Raw genomic sequence first — 16,586 nt, 5'->3', positions numbered from 1 at the left:
AGTAGTATGAGATTTACCTAAAGACTGAAGCCCATCGTCTGCAACACACTCGAACCAAAACCAGACAAAAGTATTTCACAGCGATATATCTGATGGACTAGATATATAATGGAACAGGACATTAAACTTTTATGAAAACCTAGATGAGATTTGCATGAAAACCTAGATGAGATTTACATAGGCCAAAGAGTATGGTCAAATAAAAATGTAGAAAAAATATATAAAATAAAAATGTAGAAAAAATATATAAAAAGCCCCAAACATATATATTTTAACCCCCTCAAAACCAATTATTTTATAACAGACTCTGAACCACCATGTTATGCACATAGACAGCATGGATAACAACATTTAAACATTCCTGTTGGTCTCTCCTCATTTTGTCTTCTCTCAAACGACTTCTTGCAAAGACGTTATTTATGCTACTTAGTGCACTGCTGTAGGACACCAAGATTCTCTGATGATGAAAGTTTTGTACAGTGGCATACAAGCTCTTTAGCCTGAGTAAATTCACTGCAAATAGTCAAAGCAATATATTCTAGGATATATTCCTCATTAATGTCAGATTATTCAGAAAGATACAACTGAGGTCCAGATACTGCTTAGAAGACGTGGAAGTATATTTCTGAACTCTTTTCTTGTCCTACGGGAGGAATATTTTTGAAGCTTATTTATTGCACATATAAGGTACTATACAATGAAGCTTTCAAGCTTCATTCTTAGGGTGGTTCGGCTACATAAATTCAACCAGTCTCTCTGAAGTAAACATAATCTCACAGCCATTAAAACCTTGATACTGGCTGCTTTTATTGGATTATATCCTCTAATTCTCTCAGATGTAAATTTCCAGCGATAACCTGTGCAGCAATAAACTTCATTCAGCCACAAGAGTGTGCATGTGAGAGGACTGCAAATCTCCTCTGCCAAACCAGAATTAGCCGGTATCGCAGGAATGAAAGAGCGTGGAGATTTGAAATTGCAGGGAATGGAGACAAGGCGGTGCAGAAGACGAGCTACCTGGGGGGCAGGAGGCCCAAGACCGGTGCCAGACTTTTACAGAAAATAAGCCCCGGGGCGGCCAGCCGGGGCGAGGCTGAGCTGGCGCGGGCGGCTGAGCGGAGCGGGGCGCAGGTGGATACCGGAGCCTGCAGCAGCTCTCGGGGCGCGGAGCAGCGCCCCTGGTTTTGGGTGCCAGCGGGGGCTCGGCGCCGTGCCGGGCTGGGGCGGCGGCGCTGGCGGGGCCCTGCGCGGTGAGTACCTCGGGAGGAGCCGGGAGCCGCCGCACGGTACCGGCGCCGCCGCGGGCAGGGGAAGGCGCAGTAGCCGCGCCGCCTGCGGCAAAGGCGGGCTGGCCCGGCGCGGTGCAGCGGGGCCGGGGTTGCCCGGGGGCGGCGGGAGGTGGCGGCTGCCCCTCCGGGGGCGCCGCCGCCGCAGCGGGGTAACTAGCGGTCATCCTTTGTGCTCCGGCGGGCGGGCCCTCCCGAATGCCGCCCGCCGCCCGGCCCCGCCGCCGCGGGCAAGGGGGGGCGGCTGCGACCGAGCCCGGGCCCCCGCCCGTACAGCCCCCCTGGCAGCCCGGGGCGGGCAACCCTCCCCGTCTGAGCAGTGTTTTGCATAGATGAGCTTAACTTGAACGCTGGGGAGGGCGTAACGTGTAAGGCACCCAGATGTATTATCGCGGGGGGAAAAGGTGTATCCTCTGCCTCCGGGCTGCTCACGTAACGGTCTGTAACCATTTACAGAATAGAGGCACAGCGCCTGATGCGAGCTACCCATTCCCTTGGCACCCAGGGGAGCAAAATGTTTATTATCTGACCCTGTTCCCGCTGCCCTCGGGGGCGCGGGAGCACTCGTGGGTCACGCTGAGACAGGACAGCACCGGAGGGGTCTCCCGGTGGGGTCTTCTGAGCAGGGCCCCGGAAACAGCCCTGGGGGGTAGAAGGGCAGCAAATGGAACTGCCACAAAACTTCATGCAAACTTGCGACCCTGGCAATTAGCTTAGTGTTTTAAGTGTTTATTTCCCTGATTTTCTCTTCCTTGCTTGGCATGCACGATTAGCAGTGTGGCTCTGATCTGCAGAAGTGGCAGGTATCCGCATCTCCAGTGAAGTCATTGACAACTGAAGCGCTCAACGTATTAGCAAGCTGAAGTTAGACTGCCAAAACTTATGACACCCAAAATAAATTATGTTTTTAACAATGTTTTTTTCTGTATGTCTTCAAAAGACAAATAATTACACGTGGCATGCCTACTGGGACCACTGTGAAGCAAAACTCATTACTATTTATAATGCATTTATGAGTTATCCATTGGAAGTGCCTATAAAGTACTATTTTATTCTATACTTTTTAACACTGAGGCAATCAGGTACTGGAAGAGGTTACCCAAATACATGTAAATTTTTCATCATATAGACTTTTTACATTGGATGTTTTTCAATGATCCAGTTCAACTACAAGCTAGAGAGCCATAGCCCAACTGTGGTACAGGGAACTTTGGTATTTTGCTGCTAACTTTGGTCTTATTACAGCACCTGCATTTGTCCCTAAAATAGCTCATGAGTCAGATTTTCAAAAAAAGCTCAGCATCTTTGTGGGCAGTAACGTTTGGGCCAGTTTTCGAAGAGCTCTGCATATTGTGTGTGCATACAATATAAAAAGCTGTTCTGAAAAAAAATAATCTAGTCCTTCTCCAGCTGACCAAACAAAAATCCAGATTCTCCTGCCTTTAAATGCAATCCCTTGTGAGAGGCTGTATTCGACACTGTTGCCGTGAGTGGGTCTTGAGCATTGGGGAAATGTGTCTGGCTTCACAAATTGGTTGCTGTCATTTTCATTGCAGTTTTCTGTAGGATTTCACAATTGCGAAGAGCCCCTTGGGCTTCTCTGCCTTCCTTGATACTGTGTTTTTGGCAGTGCTGTGGTGTGGGAAGAAGGCTGAGGGCAGGTAAGTGCATTTCTCCGGGGTGCGATACGGCACAGTGCGATGAGTCAGTAGTGGGGAGAGGATCCAGCCATCCATTCCTTGCTTTATTCAGAGCCTGGGAGTTTGTGCAATTACTGGAAATTGAGACCTTTGCTGCTTTTAAGTGTATTCACTCTGAACTTGTGACATCAGTGGAAAGTTAATAGTATAAAAGTAATAATGAGCAAGAGTCCAATTCAAAAGGAAAATATATGCATTTTCTGAAGATTTGTGGGGGTTGATGCAAGCATGACATTAACTTTCATCTACTCAATATGAGCCCGTTCAGTCAGTAAGATTGCAAAGATGAGTGTCATATCTTTGCATCTCAATGTTAATTATTTTTGCTTTAAATAATTTAAAATATATAAAAGATGTATGTATTTCCTGTCCAAAGAAGAAAATTTTTGTGGCCAGTATCAATACTCAGGTGCACACAAAACCAGTCAAAAGCATGAAAGAGCAAGGCGAGGCTCCACATTTAATCCTGACTCTGAATCTTCAGTTACATAATTTTGTATTCCATTATCTAAGATGAACTGTAATATCCGTCATACATTTTCATTAATCTTATACAGAGCACACTTAACAGCTTGCAATTTTCCTTCGTTCTGCTACTTCTCATTATTTCCCATTAGCATGATTATTCACTATCTTTATTACCTTTATGCAGTTAGTATTTTCTCTCTCTTGTGAGTGGGCTGAATCCTCCATAAGTACTCATATAAACTACATCAATGGGGGATCTAGCTCCAAGTACAGTAAGAGGAAAGAGTTGAGATGTCATCTTTAAGATGTAGGTAAAGGAAGGATGAAGTATAATTTTAACTAAGGCTGTCCTCTTATATTCAAAAAAAAGCCTGCACCACAGCTTGGCTCTGACTTCTTCCCCCACTACTCTTCCTGCCTCAAACATGCTGCAGGACCTCTAGAAAGACCTCTAAGCATAATCCCCCTTCTCTCTGCCTCTTGATTTGGAAAGAAAAAGCCAGTAAGTCATTTCAGTATGTGTTTCCACTGGCACCTTTGTGTGGACTCATCAGTTGGTCCCAGCTTATCTGCTTGTACGGCAAGTGTTAAATGTGCACAGTTCTTGTTCTTCCTCACTGTGTCACCAATACCTTCCACGACCAAGTTAGGGCTAGTGACAACTTAGTCCATAAAGAGTATCCATCTACGAAAAGTTTGATAGCAGGAGTACAACATATTTTAGCTCCAGTTCACTGTATGAGGCAAATCAGTGTGCTCTTGGAGGAACCTACATGTTCAAGCTGCCCTTAGTTACACATAATTACCTGTACTGCAAGTAAGGGATATGTGGCACTTAACTACAAAGGTAACTTACCCAGCAGCCAGTCTGGAGAGGTTACGCATATCGGCAGGTTTTCACTGTTGTCTGTGAAAGAAACGGTAACTTTGACCAATCAGCTCTGACTCCATCTCCTTCATGGTATGAAATACTTCAAGGCCTTCTCTGTATGTTTTTCTAGCAATAAGAAAAAAATAAAATAGTTTGGAAAGGTAGTAACTTGAGAAGAAAAATATACTCATGTATTTAAAGACACCAGTCCAAATTTTCAGTTAGTACAGAATCCGAGTTACTCCATTCATTGCCAGTTTTCAGTCATGAGGCGCTAGCCCTGGGGCACACCTTCTGAGGGCTCACAGAATACATAAGGAGCTTTTTTAAACAAATTTTTATAACTTTCTTCTCTCTTTTGACTATTTTGAAGCTGGTGGCTCTTTTTATTTCTCCAGAGAAGAAGACAAAAAATTACCGTCTCTGGTAATTGGTATCATCACATTTCTGGTCTCCATGGAAACCTATGTGGTACTCCACAGTTGGGTGACATTTCAGTATGTTACAACAGAAATCAGATGGAGGGAAGACCGGGTTCTGCACCTTGCCCATTAATCAATTAAAAATGGTTTTGAAGTTATTTTCACATTGTGTTGCAATCTTCAGTTAAAGTAACAATGGAAGGAATCAAATTAATCAAGTTAAGCTATTGTGGCCTGATCCTACATACACCTATGCACATAACTGCTGCTCAGTTTGATTCTGATAGGCATTGACATTAATTTTGAAGAATTCTTCTGGTTTAGTAGGATTATATGGATTAATACTATGGAAACTGAAAGAGTAATAGCAAACTGTTTGTCAAGTTGACTCTAATAAGAAGCTTGCCAGAGAGGCACTAACAATTCCCTTGTTGTAATTGATGTAAGCAAAGCATTTTGAAAATCAAGAACCTTAAATCTTTATCTTTCTCTGCCTTCACTCTTGTTCTTCCATTACTAAGGAAGAAATACATCTCAAAATTGGTTTCCTCTGAAAAGATACAGTAACTTCATCTACCTGCCTCTTCAGGATTTCTTTTTTTTTATTTCAAGCTTTATCAACTTGAACACAAAGACACATAATCTTACTGGGACAGCAGAAGGTAATACAGAGGAGGAATATACAGAGAGAGACCAGTCTTTTTTTGTGACCACAGTCAACTCATGAAGAGTGAGTGCTCTCAGTCACCTACAAGTAAGTAAAGTACATAGTAATGGAAATAATGCAGCCTACTGTCAACCTGTAAATACTCCTGTATAGACAGCCATGGCAACAAGGTACACAAAGAAATACATTAATTAGAGAATTTTCTTAGCATTTTACATTTGAACAATGAAAACCCAGTATTCACTTTACAATTGCACCAAACCACAATGGTGTAATATGGTAGTGATTTATGCTATTCACTATAACCAAACTACAAAATCTGATCATTTGGTGTGTATTTTGAAGGTGCTTGCTGCATTTATTTCAGAATACCGTGGAGAAAATGTATGCTAGTCGAGAGGATATTGGATATGATTTTGGAGATGACTCAAAAGTTGGAAGTAAGCCAATTAAGCCTAATCCAAACATCGATGGAGGATGGGCTTGGATGATTGTACTTTCCTCTTTCCTTGTGCACATACTTATCATGGGGTCCCAAATGGCCCTTGGAATACTCAACATGGAATGGCTTGAAGAGTTTAATCAAAGTCGTGGCTTAACAGCGTGGGTTAGCTCCCTCAGCATGGGCATTACGCTTATTGTAGGTATGTTCCAGCATAATTTATTTCAAAACTGCAGAGGTTTTTAGAATGTGTCTGCCACTCATCCCTCAAGTATTTTTCTTACAGTTTTCCATTGTATTAGCAGAGCTGCCCAAGTTCTGCTGAGTTGCCTATTTAAAGTCACCAGGACAAATTTTACAAGTTAGAAGGAGAAAGGGAACAACAGGGAAAATGATAGAGAAGACAATGACTCCAGGAGACGGCATGAGCAGGAAAGGATGCCTGTGACTTCGAGGTCTCACTAGAATTAAGAAAACATGATCTGTGAAGCTCATGGTCCTCCCCATACTCTAACTGGGAGGAGAAAATGTTGATTGGACAGTTTATATTTCAGTTTGGCAGCTGAACTAAAATATATTTTTTAAGTTGTGGTAGGATCAACGCAAAACAATATCTGGAGGGGTATATTTGTGTATATATGTATGTACACACCTCTGTCTCCCTAAATTAAGACTGAAAAAGTTGTGTTTAGGTCTGCCTAAAACGTTCCACTGGAAACAAAATAAAACGTTTACTTTCTAGTTAATTGTGAAAAAGGCCTGCACTCACACAGCATTAGTATTGGGAACAATGGTTTCAGCTTCTTCCTCTGTTTAAACTGTCCCTCTGTCATGGAGCACTTTGATTTTAGGTCCTGCAGGTATTTGCTAAGTATTTGGTCAGTTGATTGAATTCTTCTTTCTGTGATTTTGAACAATAATAGGGAAAATAAACTGAATTGCACGAATAGCCTGATGTTTAACGTTTTGTTTAAAACATTAAGAATCTTCATGAGAAAAATTATTAAAAAGCGTAAAGAATTAAATAAATAATTTAACATTTTTTCACGTTTTTAACAGGTCCTTTCATTGGTCTGTTCATCAGCATGTGTGGGTGCCGCAAGACAGCTATAATTGGAGGGATTCTGAATGCCCTAGGTTGGATACTGAGTGCTTATGCCTCAAATGTGCACTACCTCTTCCTTACATTTGGAGTGACAGCCGGTAAGAGCTGTACTGATGTTTGAAAGTTCTTTCAATTATTTTTGATTCCTTTGAAGGTTGTCTGTGTGAGTAAAGAGGGAAGTTAGACTGCAAAGTTATTTGGGTTTTCCTTTCACACTCTTTCCAGCCTGTTATCTTTTCAGAAACTTATTTATTTACTCACTGGATGGCACCCAATGACTTTTGTTGTCATTTAAATCTGCTATCTGAAGATGGTATTTTTATCAATTTCTCCCAAGTAAATATATTAGAGGACATTTTTAATTACAAGAATTAATGTAACCCAAACTTTTAAAAGATGTTAATTTTAAGATGTTAAAACACTGTTGAATTATATATTCAGCTAACTCCTCTCTTTGTCACAGGAAGAAACAGCAAATGTTTTCTACAGGAGCTGCTCCCCATTAATAAAATACCAGATTATGATACCTGTGTACTGCTTCAAACCCCATTTTAGAGGGTCTTGTGGGTTACTGCTGGTAGGCAGCTAAGCCTCACACAGCTGCTTGCTCACTCCTGAAGTGGGATGGGGGAGAGAATCAGAAGGGTAAAAGTGAGATAAAGACAGTGAGTAAGTAAAGCAAAAGCTGCATGCGCAAGCAAAGCGATATAAGGAATTCATTCACTACTTCCCATGAGCAGGCAGATGTTAAGCCATTTCCAGTAAAGCAGGGCATCATCAGGTGTAATGGTTACTTGGTAAAACAAACATCACAGCTCCGAATGTCCCCCTTTCCTCCTTCCTTCCACCAGTTTTATTGCTGAGCATGACATCATATGATATGGGAAATCCCTATGGTGAGTTGGGGTCAGCTGTCCCACTGTGTCCCTTCCCAGCTTCTTGTGCATCCTCAGCCCGCTCACTGGCAGGGTAGTGTGAGAAACAGAAAAAGTCTTGATCTGAGTACTGACCAGCTATAGCTAAGACATCCCTGTGTTATCAACAGTGTTTGGGCCACAAATCGAAAGCATAGCACTATATGAGGTACTGTGAAGAAAATTAACTCTATCCCAGCTTGAATTAGGACAATGCATGTGGCCGTATTTCATATGCAATTTCTAACAAAGGATATTCCACAACCACTAATAAATAGCAATTAATTTTGCTACATTTTTTACCACTGAAAGAAACAATATTTTGTCATTTTTATTGGAAGTAGATCTTTAGAAAACTTTTTATATGTGTAAGAGCCAAATCAAAATATGAAAAGGCAGGTGTGTTTAGGTATCTTTCTTGAAAAGCAATAGATCCTTAGTGCCCAAATGCTCGTTTTCTAGCAAAATGTAGCTTCTCGTGAAAAAAATCAGTTGCTTTAAGAAAGTTACGTAGAGGGACCCAGTATTATCTACTTAAAGCACTACTCAGTTTTATTCACTATTCATTTCTGGAAAGAGTAACTGTTAATAGATATGAAACGAAAATGTTAAAGTGATCCAAGTAAGAAATACAAAATTTGGCCTTTAATTATTACCTGAGCAACACTGAGCAATTCAAGGGATTTTGAAATATTATTCACTCCACAGATAACATGGCCAGTAATGTTTGCAAATGAAGCATGGTATCTATGTTATACGTGACAGACAGAAGCCTTACAAAAAAAATTGTTTGCAGTAATAGCTTTAGTACCCTCCATCCTCTTTAACTACCCTTTCACAGAATTTCACAGAAATCTGCAGAATTTCAGTACATAATTTTTCATCTAGCTCTCTGGAGGGAAAAAAATTGAAACTAGCAAGGATAACTGTGATGACTCTTTATACCACCATACCATAGATAGCAGAAATGTTGCAAATTCCTGAACAAAGAGCAATAATTATAGGCAGGCTTCTGCCCTTTTTGGTATTTCTGTTTATATTGGATATAATCAAGCAGACAGGAATCTATGCACTCTTTCTCTCAGCCCTTGCTGCTTTTCAGAAAGAAATATCAGACAAAAAAGCAGCGATTATACATAGAATTTAAAGAGGGGTGAAAACTGTATTTTCAGAAAAAATCTGAGGCAAATTTTTACATGAGGTGGAGGAGTGAGATGCTGTTGTAGGAGTAATTCTGTCCAGAGATGCCTGAGATATTTCCTCCAGCTTCATGAGACCTCCACTCACCATCCCCTCACTCACCATCTCCTCACTCGCCGTCCCCTCACTCACCGTCCCCTCAGCGTCCCCTCACTCGCCATCCCCTCACTCACCATCTCCTCACTCGCCATCCCCTCACTCACCATCCCCTCACTCACCATCTCCTCACTCACCATCTCCTCACTCACCATCCCCTCACTCACCATCTCCTCACTCACCATCTCCTCACTCGCCATCCCCTCACTCACCATCCCCTCACTCACCATCTCCTCACTCACCATCCCCTCACTCACCATCCCCTCACTCACCATCTCCTCACTCACCATCTCCTCACTCGCCATCCCCTCACTCACCATCCCCTCACTCACCATCTCCTCACTCGCCGTCCCCTCACTCACTGTCCCCTCAGCGTCCCCTCACTCACCATCTCCTCACTCACTGCCCCTTCACTCACAATCCCCTCATTCACCATTCCTTCACTCACCGTCCCCTCACTCACCCATCGCCTCACTCCCCATCCCGTCACTCCCCATCCCCTTGCTCACGGTCACCTCACTCACCGCCACCTCAGGGAAGTTTCCTTCATGTTCTCATGGCCTCTAGATGTAAGACTGCTGTTCACTGACAGTGGCCGCCTCCTGCTGTGATCACTTCTAGGCCTCCATCCAGTGCTCGTGGGCATACTCATGGCTCCTGTTCTCCTGTTGGTGACCTGCTGTGCCAGATGCCCTCAGAGGGTGCGTCCCCACGATCCCAGCCTTGTCCCCACTGGCCGCAGCCACCCTGCCGCTTCAGCTCCCCTTCCCAAAGTGCCCCTCACCTCAGCATGGTTCCCGTCCCTCAGCTCCTCACAGCCTTGCCCCTCACCTCCTGGCCACTGGCTTCATCCCAGCTCCACAGGCTCTGCTCCCCACAGCGGCAGTATGGGGGGGGCAGAGGAGCCTTCTCCCCCCTCACCTGGCCAGGGAAGCCCTGGGGAGGGCGCAGGGAGCCCCTGTGGGCCGGGGGGCAAAATGCCCCCTGAGCCCCGCGGTGCGAGAGCAGAGCCGGGCCTGCCGCTGGCCTGGTGGTGCAGGGGGACAAATCTGTGAGGAAAAGGAGTGGGAAGGCCTGGTGGCACTGTATTTACCCGCCAAGGCGGCATGCCTGTGCATGGGATTAGGCTACGGTTTGCTATGTAGCCCACAGAATGAAAAGATAAGGTAAAACAATTTTGAAAATGTCTTATTTCCGGGGAAGAGCAGTAAACGCTAACGCAAGCACGAGCCCGGGCTGCGTTCTCACAGCAGCCAACGGCAGGCGGGTCTGAGGAGGCGGGGGGTCTTCTGGGGGGCAGGGAGACTGCGTTGGAGTTTGGGACTGGGTTTGTGGGGGGAGACCATGTGCGAAATAAAAACCTGATCGTGGATTTGTGTAGCAAAGAAATAAATGCTTCTGACAGGCAGAGCAGGTCAGCTCTGCCCAGGGTACACTGCCGTGACATTGAGGTACTTTTTTTCAGGCTCTGCTGGAGTAATTGCTCTTTCTCTGATCTAGCTGTAGCTAGATCATGCTGTAGCTGCGTGCAGCTACGTTATCAGCTATTTAGGAAAACTTTTAAGCCCAAAGCACTCTTCTAAATTACGATCATAGTGAATTTGGAAGCATGTTCTGCATATATCTTTCATTCCAAACCCCCTCTGTCAGGAATTTGCTGAGAAAAACTGGGCAACTGTTACCTTTAATGATGTGTTTGCACAACTCTCAACACTTTCTGCTTGAAGTAGGTAACATTAATACCCTGGTTTTTTAACTGTAAGTGGGGCAATTTCTACAAAACTAGAGATCTGCCATTTAAGAATATGCCTGTGCAGCTGTTGTGTGGCCCTCCCTAGGCTTCCCTGGAGTGCCCAAAGAGAAACCTGGAAGCTACCCAAGGTCCTACCACGGGGCTAACCCCCTGGGCTGACCCCTGAAACGTATCTCATGGTCACTGTGGCTCCACAGTTACAAAGTAAGGACAAAAACTCAGCCTGGATCTTCATTGGCGATGAACTTGGGCAAAAGCAACAAGATGCGCCCACTAAGCAATTTCTGGTCACTGATACAATCAGATGCAAGTGTTACAAATGCAGATATTTCAAAATAGGGTTTGTTTATGTTTGTTGCCATATTAACTGCCACTGATTTGTTGTGGGATGTTTGGGGCTTTCCCGTGGTGTCATGCTGAACTGAGGTAAAGGTTTTATCGTCCATGTTTTTCATTTTTTCCAGCAGTTTAATGGCAGTATTGTATTCTGACTGGAATGAGTATTGCAGATTTTGGAACACACTACGAGGCAGAAATGAAAATTAGCATTGGAATTGAATATTTATTCTTGGTTTTATTACTATGCTTGTGCAGAAGTGAGGAATAAAACTAATTCGTTTTTCACTGCTTCTTATCTTTTTGGCAAAAAGTTCAGATTGACTTTGGTTTCTATTTTCATAGGTGTTGGAAGTGGCATGGTTTATCTGCCTGCGGTGGTCATGGTAGGGCAGTATTTTCAGAAGAGAAGAGCTCTTGCACAAGGACTCAGTACCACGGGAACAGGGTTTGGAGCTTTCCTAATGACTGCCTTACTGAAGTACCTCTGCACTGAATTTGGGTGGAGGAACGCCATGTTCATCCAGGGCGCCATCTCCCTGAACCTTTGTGTCTGCGGGGCGCTTATGAGACCACTCTTTCCCAAAGACGTTAGTGAAAAACATGTTGTGAGAAGTAATAGTGAAGATAATCAGGCAAAAGCTCTGTCCCACTCTACAGAGACTATAAAATCTAACGGAGTCCTCAGTGAAGAACCGGAAAAAAAAGAAGAGGCAACAAATGAAGAAGTGCTTGACAGTGTTCAGCACACAGAAATGGGAGGTAAATCTAGAAGTGGAAAGAGTATGTACGGACTGCGCATTCTGAAGACAGTGAGCCAGCTGACAGTTACCGTCAGGAAGGGCTTTGCAATATGGTACTCCAGCTACTTCGGAGCTGCATCACTGTTTACCAATAGAGTATTTGTGGCCTTTATAATTTGGGCTTTGTTTGCCTATAGCAGCTTTGTCATTCCCTTTATTCATCTTCCAGAAATAGTCAAGCAGTACAACTTATCTAGTCAGAACAATATATTTCCTTTGACATCCATTATAGCCATTGTGCATATTTTTGGTAAAGTGATCCTTGGAATCATCTCTGATCTCCCGTGCATCAGCACGTGGAACGTCTTCCTCATGGCTAACTTCACCCTGGTCACCTGCATTCTTACTTTGCCATTAATGCAAACTTATGTTACCCTGGCTGTGATTTGTGCTCTAATAGGATTTTCTAGTGGCTATTTTTCTCTAATGCCTGTTGTGACTGAAGATTTAGTTGGAACTAAACACCTTGCAAATGCCTATGGCATCATCATTTGTGCCAACGGAATATCTGCATTGCTTGGACCACCCTTTGCAGGTAAAAAGTTCATATCTCTAACCAACAGATGTTTGTATAATAAATAACCATGTGACTTGTTATATTGCTAAGATTTCTTATGTTCTGAGCCCGCGTAGTTAACAAAATTATATCTGCTGCAGAATGGACTGTAACATCCAGGTTTACATTGTACAAATTTACAGATCACATCTGCTGGGTACCAGCTCGCTATTCACACACTACAAATTACCATCCTTGCAAATAAACCCAAATCTGCACCTTTCATACCTTTCAATGGTATGTTTCCTTAAAATATTATCATATACTTTTTAAAAATTGAAAGATTTAACCTATTTTTATGTGTTTTGTGTAGTATATGCACTATATATACTCATGCCTCTAGATGAAAAAATGTATACTTTTCAGGGTAGGCAGGTATTTGTACCACAGCATTACCCCCAAGAACTATAAAGTGTATTTGCGAGTCACCACTCTAAGCTGCCAATGGATGTGTAGATTTAGCGAATTTAGCTTTGCTTTCCTTCAGCCACAAGTATCTACTTTGGGGACCGCACTGCTCGTAATCTCTTTACTGCCATCCACAACAGAAGGCAGAAGCGTATGTGTGTTACCCCTAAAGTTACTTAGGTTTAAACAAACATTCATTATAAATTTTCTCATAGAAAGAGGCAGGGAAATACAGGAGAGATATAGGTACTGATTGTCAATACAATGCCAGACTATGGCTATCTTTTAGAGATGCAAATCTGAAGACAGCATTAAGAAACCTTGTGAGTAATGGCTGTGGCCAGCCAGGGGTGGCACTAGGCTGAACTGAAGCTATTTGCAGCACAAGCAACCCAAAAAAGAGAGAACACTCTCACCTTCTCTCCCCACCATTAAGCGAGCTGACGCAATTTAGCAGAAAGCTCATTTGGTGCCCTTTGAAAAGCAGCAGTGTTTTACTCTACCATACATTCTTCCAGCACCTCTCAGTCTGTGCTGAACATGTCTTTATATTTGGTCATAAGTAATGAAGCAAATAGGATGCAATTAGTTGATGTGAAAAAAGCTTCTGATCTTGAGGTTACATCACAATGCAACCGACATGACATGAGGGAATTTTGCTATTTGGGGTTCTCAAACCTTTCTGAAGTAACTAACTTTAACATATTTTTGCAAAGGAATTAAGGCTGGAACGAGAGTCATTGCAGTACTGAGATTATGTCTCTTGAACAGTCTTTTATTGGTATGTCAGTCTTTGAGTAAGCTATTGGGAGTGTGTTTGCTTGCACAAGGCACAGCGTTTGAACTAGCCTGCAGTAGCGGGCATTTTACAAAGACAATAGTAGGGTGGAAGAACTAACTGGTTTGGAATTCCACAATGTCTATTTTAAAGTCAGACCTGTAACAACTTGTTTGAAAAACGTACAGATTTAGAGAGAAGGTTGCTTGGCTTCTTAGGATGGCACATAGCTAGAGTCCCGTTTTAAGACTTCCGTGATACTTAAATGAGGGGATAGGTTTTGCACTGGTTTGGGGTTTTGGTGAATGAACAAGAGATTTTGTTAATTCATTTCCATTTGTAGCATCTAGAGGAGGAGACAATCACCACCTCTTTTTTCCACAAAAAATCTATGGATTTGACTGAAATGTCATGAGAGAATTCTGCAGTATTTTTCATATTTTCCCATGCAAGGTACCTTGTCAAGCTTTGTAACAAACATGTTTTTTCCTTATTTTGCAGGTTGGATCTATGACATGACACATAAATACGATTTTTCTTTTTACATATCTGGCTTGCTATACATGGTGGGAATAATATTTTTACTTATACAACCTTGTATTCAAAAGAAACAACCAAGAGAAAAATCTATGGAAGAAGCACAAGTATAGAACAAATTACAGAAGTTTTTTTACAGATTTGTTTTGTTTTGTTTTCATGTTTCTATTGTATGACAGTATGAAGCTGTTCTTCTTATGGAACCAATCACATGGAGCTGTACTTAAGTGAAACGCAAATGTGCTCCAAAATGCTAATAAATTATTAGAAATATGGTTTTAAATTGAGTTAAGATCTTTTACTTTAGAACTAACAAATACAGCAATTAAAAGCACCCTGCTAGTCTTTTAAACAATGCTAGGAGCCTTTACTCTTGCTTCTCTTTTACCTTTTCACCACTACCCATTGGTGAAACTCCATTGGCTGCAGTGCAGTTACTCCTCATTTACACTAGTCCTATAAGAGAATTTGATATAGAAGTCCTTCCTAATATGTATTCTGTCTGATAAAAGATTAGTTACTGAGTATGAGGAAATGATTGGTTTTTTTTACTTGGCTAGTCAAGTATTGTTGAAATGCTAGCACAATAATTCTATTAATTCAGCATATTAAAATTACTATTTCTGTGACGCAAAACTGAAGAACAATTCTTATATTTTTCTGAAATGACTCTCTACTTGGAGGATTTTTTAGTTTATTTTTTTTAAAGTATCAACTGCATAATAAAGTAGCCAATACATAGGCTGCATTAAAAACGCTGTGACACTTAATGCATATAAACAAACATGAAAGCAGAAATAGGCAACATATGGAAAATATTATTGTTACTCACAGGCTGGAAAACGTTTCCAGAAACAGTCTGAAGTTTCTGGCTGCTTTACCTAATTAGAGGTATTTTAGAACTTTGTAACATTGCCATTGCCTCCTTCCATGGGACTTGTTTGTGAAGTAAACAGTACTAAAGAAACAGAGTTGGGCAAAATTGGCCAAACATAGTCTCAGAATGAACTGGACTACAGCATGCTAAATTTTGTTACAATTAATTTAATAACAAAAACTGTTATATTACGAGCAGTTGTGTTGCTGCTCTTAATGTACACCATGAACTGTGTAAGACTGGTCACATTTGACATATTTATTCACCAGAAAATTAGATAATGCAGAGCATGGAAGAGCTAAAGACCATTGAAAATATTAAAATATTTTTTCTTAAACAACATTAAGCAGCTGGTAATCAATGCAGAATGTTTTATATGGTGGTACAAGACATACTCTTTTCAGCTTTGAGAGGTGAGTCTGGTGTTAATTTTCCTATCAAATAAAAGTCATTGTAGTTTTTTTTCCTGCTAGCTTTATGAAAGTTTTTTCATGACAAATCAGGTTCTTAGTTTAATATTCATACCTGCTGCTGGAATTCTTAAAAAACAATTGGTACTATTCAACTATAATGAACAAATATTGGGAAACAGTTCAGTATGCAACAATGTCATTATACAGATTGTTTTTATAGCTGCAAGGTTGGTTAAAAAAAAGTTCTGAACTGCAGCTTGTATTGTTCTATATTGCAACTCACCAGCTTCTTAGTTTTGCACTTCTACAACTGTTGGTGGGGTTATACTTTAAAATAGATCACTGAAATAAGCCAAGTTAAAAAAGAAAACCTGGAGGAAACCCCAAACTACTTTAAGATTCAGATAATTTCATTCATATAGGATAGTTATGTATGGCCTTTAAAATTCACATTAAAACAACTGAGGTGCCAGTGACCTGCAACACATGGTGTGAACACGCAGTCAGTAATTTCTTAAAATCAGCTTTTTTGTTGGAGAAAATATTCATGTAAACTACACTTTCACATCAATTCTTTTTTTACAGGTTTAATGTCTTCGTGTGAATGCTGCTGCTAGCTTATTTTAACTGAGCTATCTTTTATTGGTGAAATATATATGTATATATTGAGGTGATGATTTCCCTCAATTTCCTTTTTTTTTCTTTTTTGAAAGATATGTACCCTTTATACGTAGATATTCACTTTGTCTTTTGTCAAAATCAACTTTATTTGCATATTAATGTAATGATAATATGTTGTTCACTTATGATATCTGCAATATATCTTTCTATAGAAGTCCTTACTGGGCCGTATGATGGGAATAAACTTACATTACCTAAAATTTCACTTTCTGTTCATTTACTAATTAGGTTTGGGTTTTTTTAAGGCTAAAAATGAAGATAGTCCTGCAAAAT

General features: G+C 41.5%; 1 protein-coding gene across 3 annotated transcripts; it reads left to right on the top strand.

Moving 5' to 3' along the window:
* Positions 1–880: 880 nt before the first annotated feature.
* SLC16A14 (solute carrier family 16 member 14) lies at positions 881–16,509 on the top strand. 3 transcript variants are annotated; one of them, XM_074590900.1, is made up of 7 exons: positions 881–1,250; positions 2,843–2,947; positions 5,360–5,501; positions 5,782–6,058; positions 6,916–7,059; positions 11,606–12,598; positions 14,307–16,509. In XM_074590900.1, the coding sequence occupies exons 4-7, from the start codon at positions 5,797–5,799 to the stop codon at positions 14,453–14,455; spliced, it is 1,548 nt and encodes a 515-aa protein (XP_074447001.1). In that variant the 5' UTR covers positions 881–1,250; positions 2,843–2,947; positions 5,360–5,501; positions 5,782–5,796; the 3' UTR covers positions 14,456–16,509. The 3 variants fall into 3 exon arrangements, with proteins under 3 accessions (XP_074447001.1, XP_074447002.1, XP_074447003.1); XM_074590901.1 differs by having other exon boundaries at positions 897–1,250; positions 5,760–6,058; XM_074590902.1 differs by having other exon boundaries at positions 920–1,250; positions 2,853–2,947.
* Positions 16,510–16,586: the final 77 nt, after the last annotated feature.

Source organism: Larus michahellis, chromosome 6 (assembly GCF_964199755.1).
Source record: "Larus michahellis chromosome 6, bLarMic1.1, whole genome shotgun sequence".
Lineage (NCBI taxonomy): Eukaryota > Metazoa > Chordata > Aves > Charadriiformes > Laridae > Larus > Larus michahellis.
This window is presented reverse-complemented; position numbering and strand designations above follow the sequence as displayed.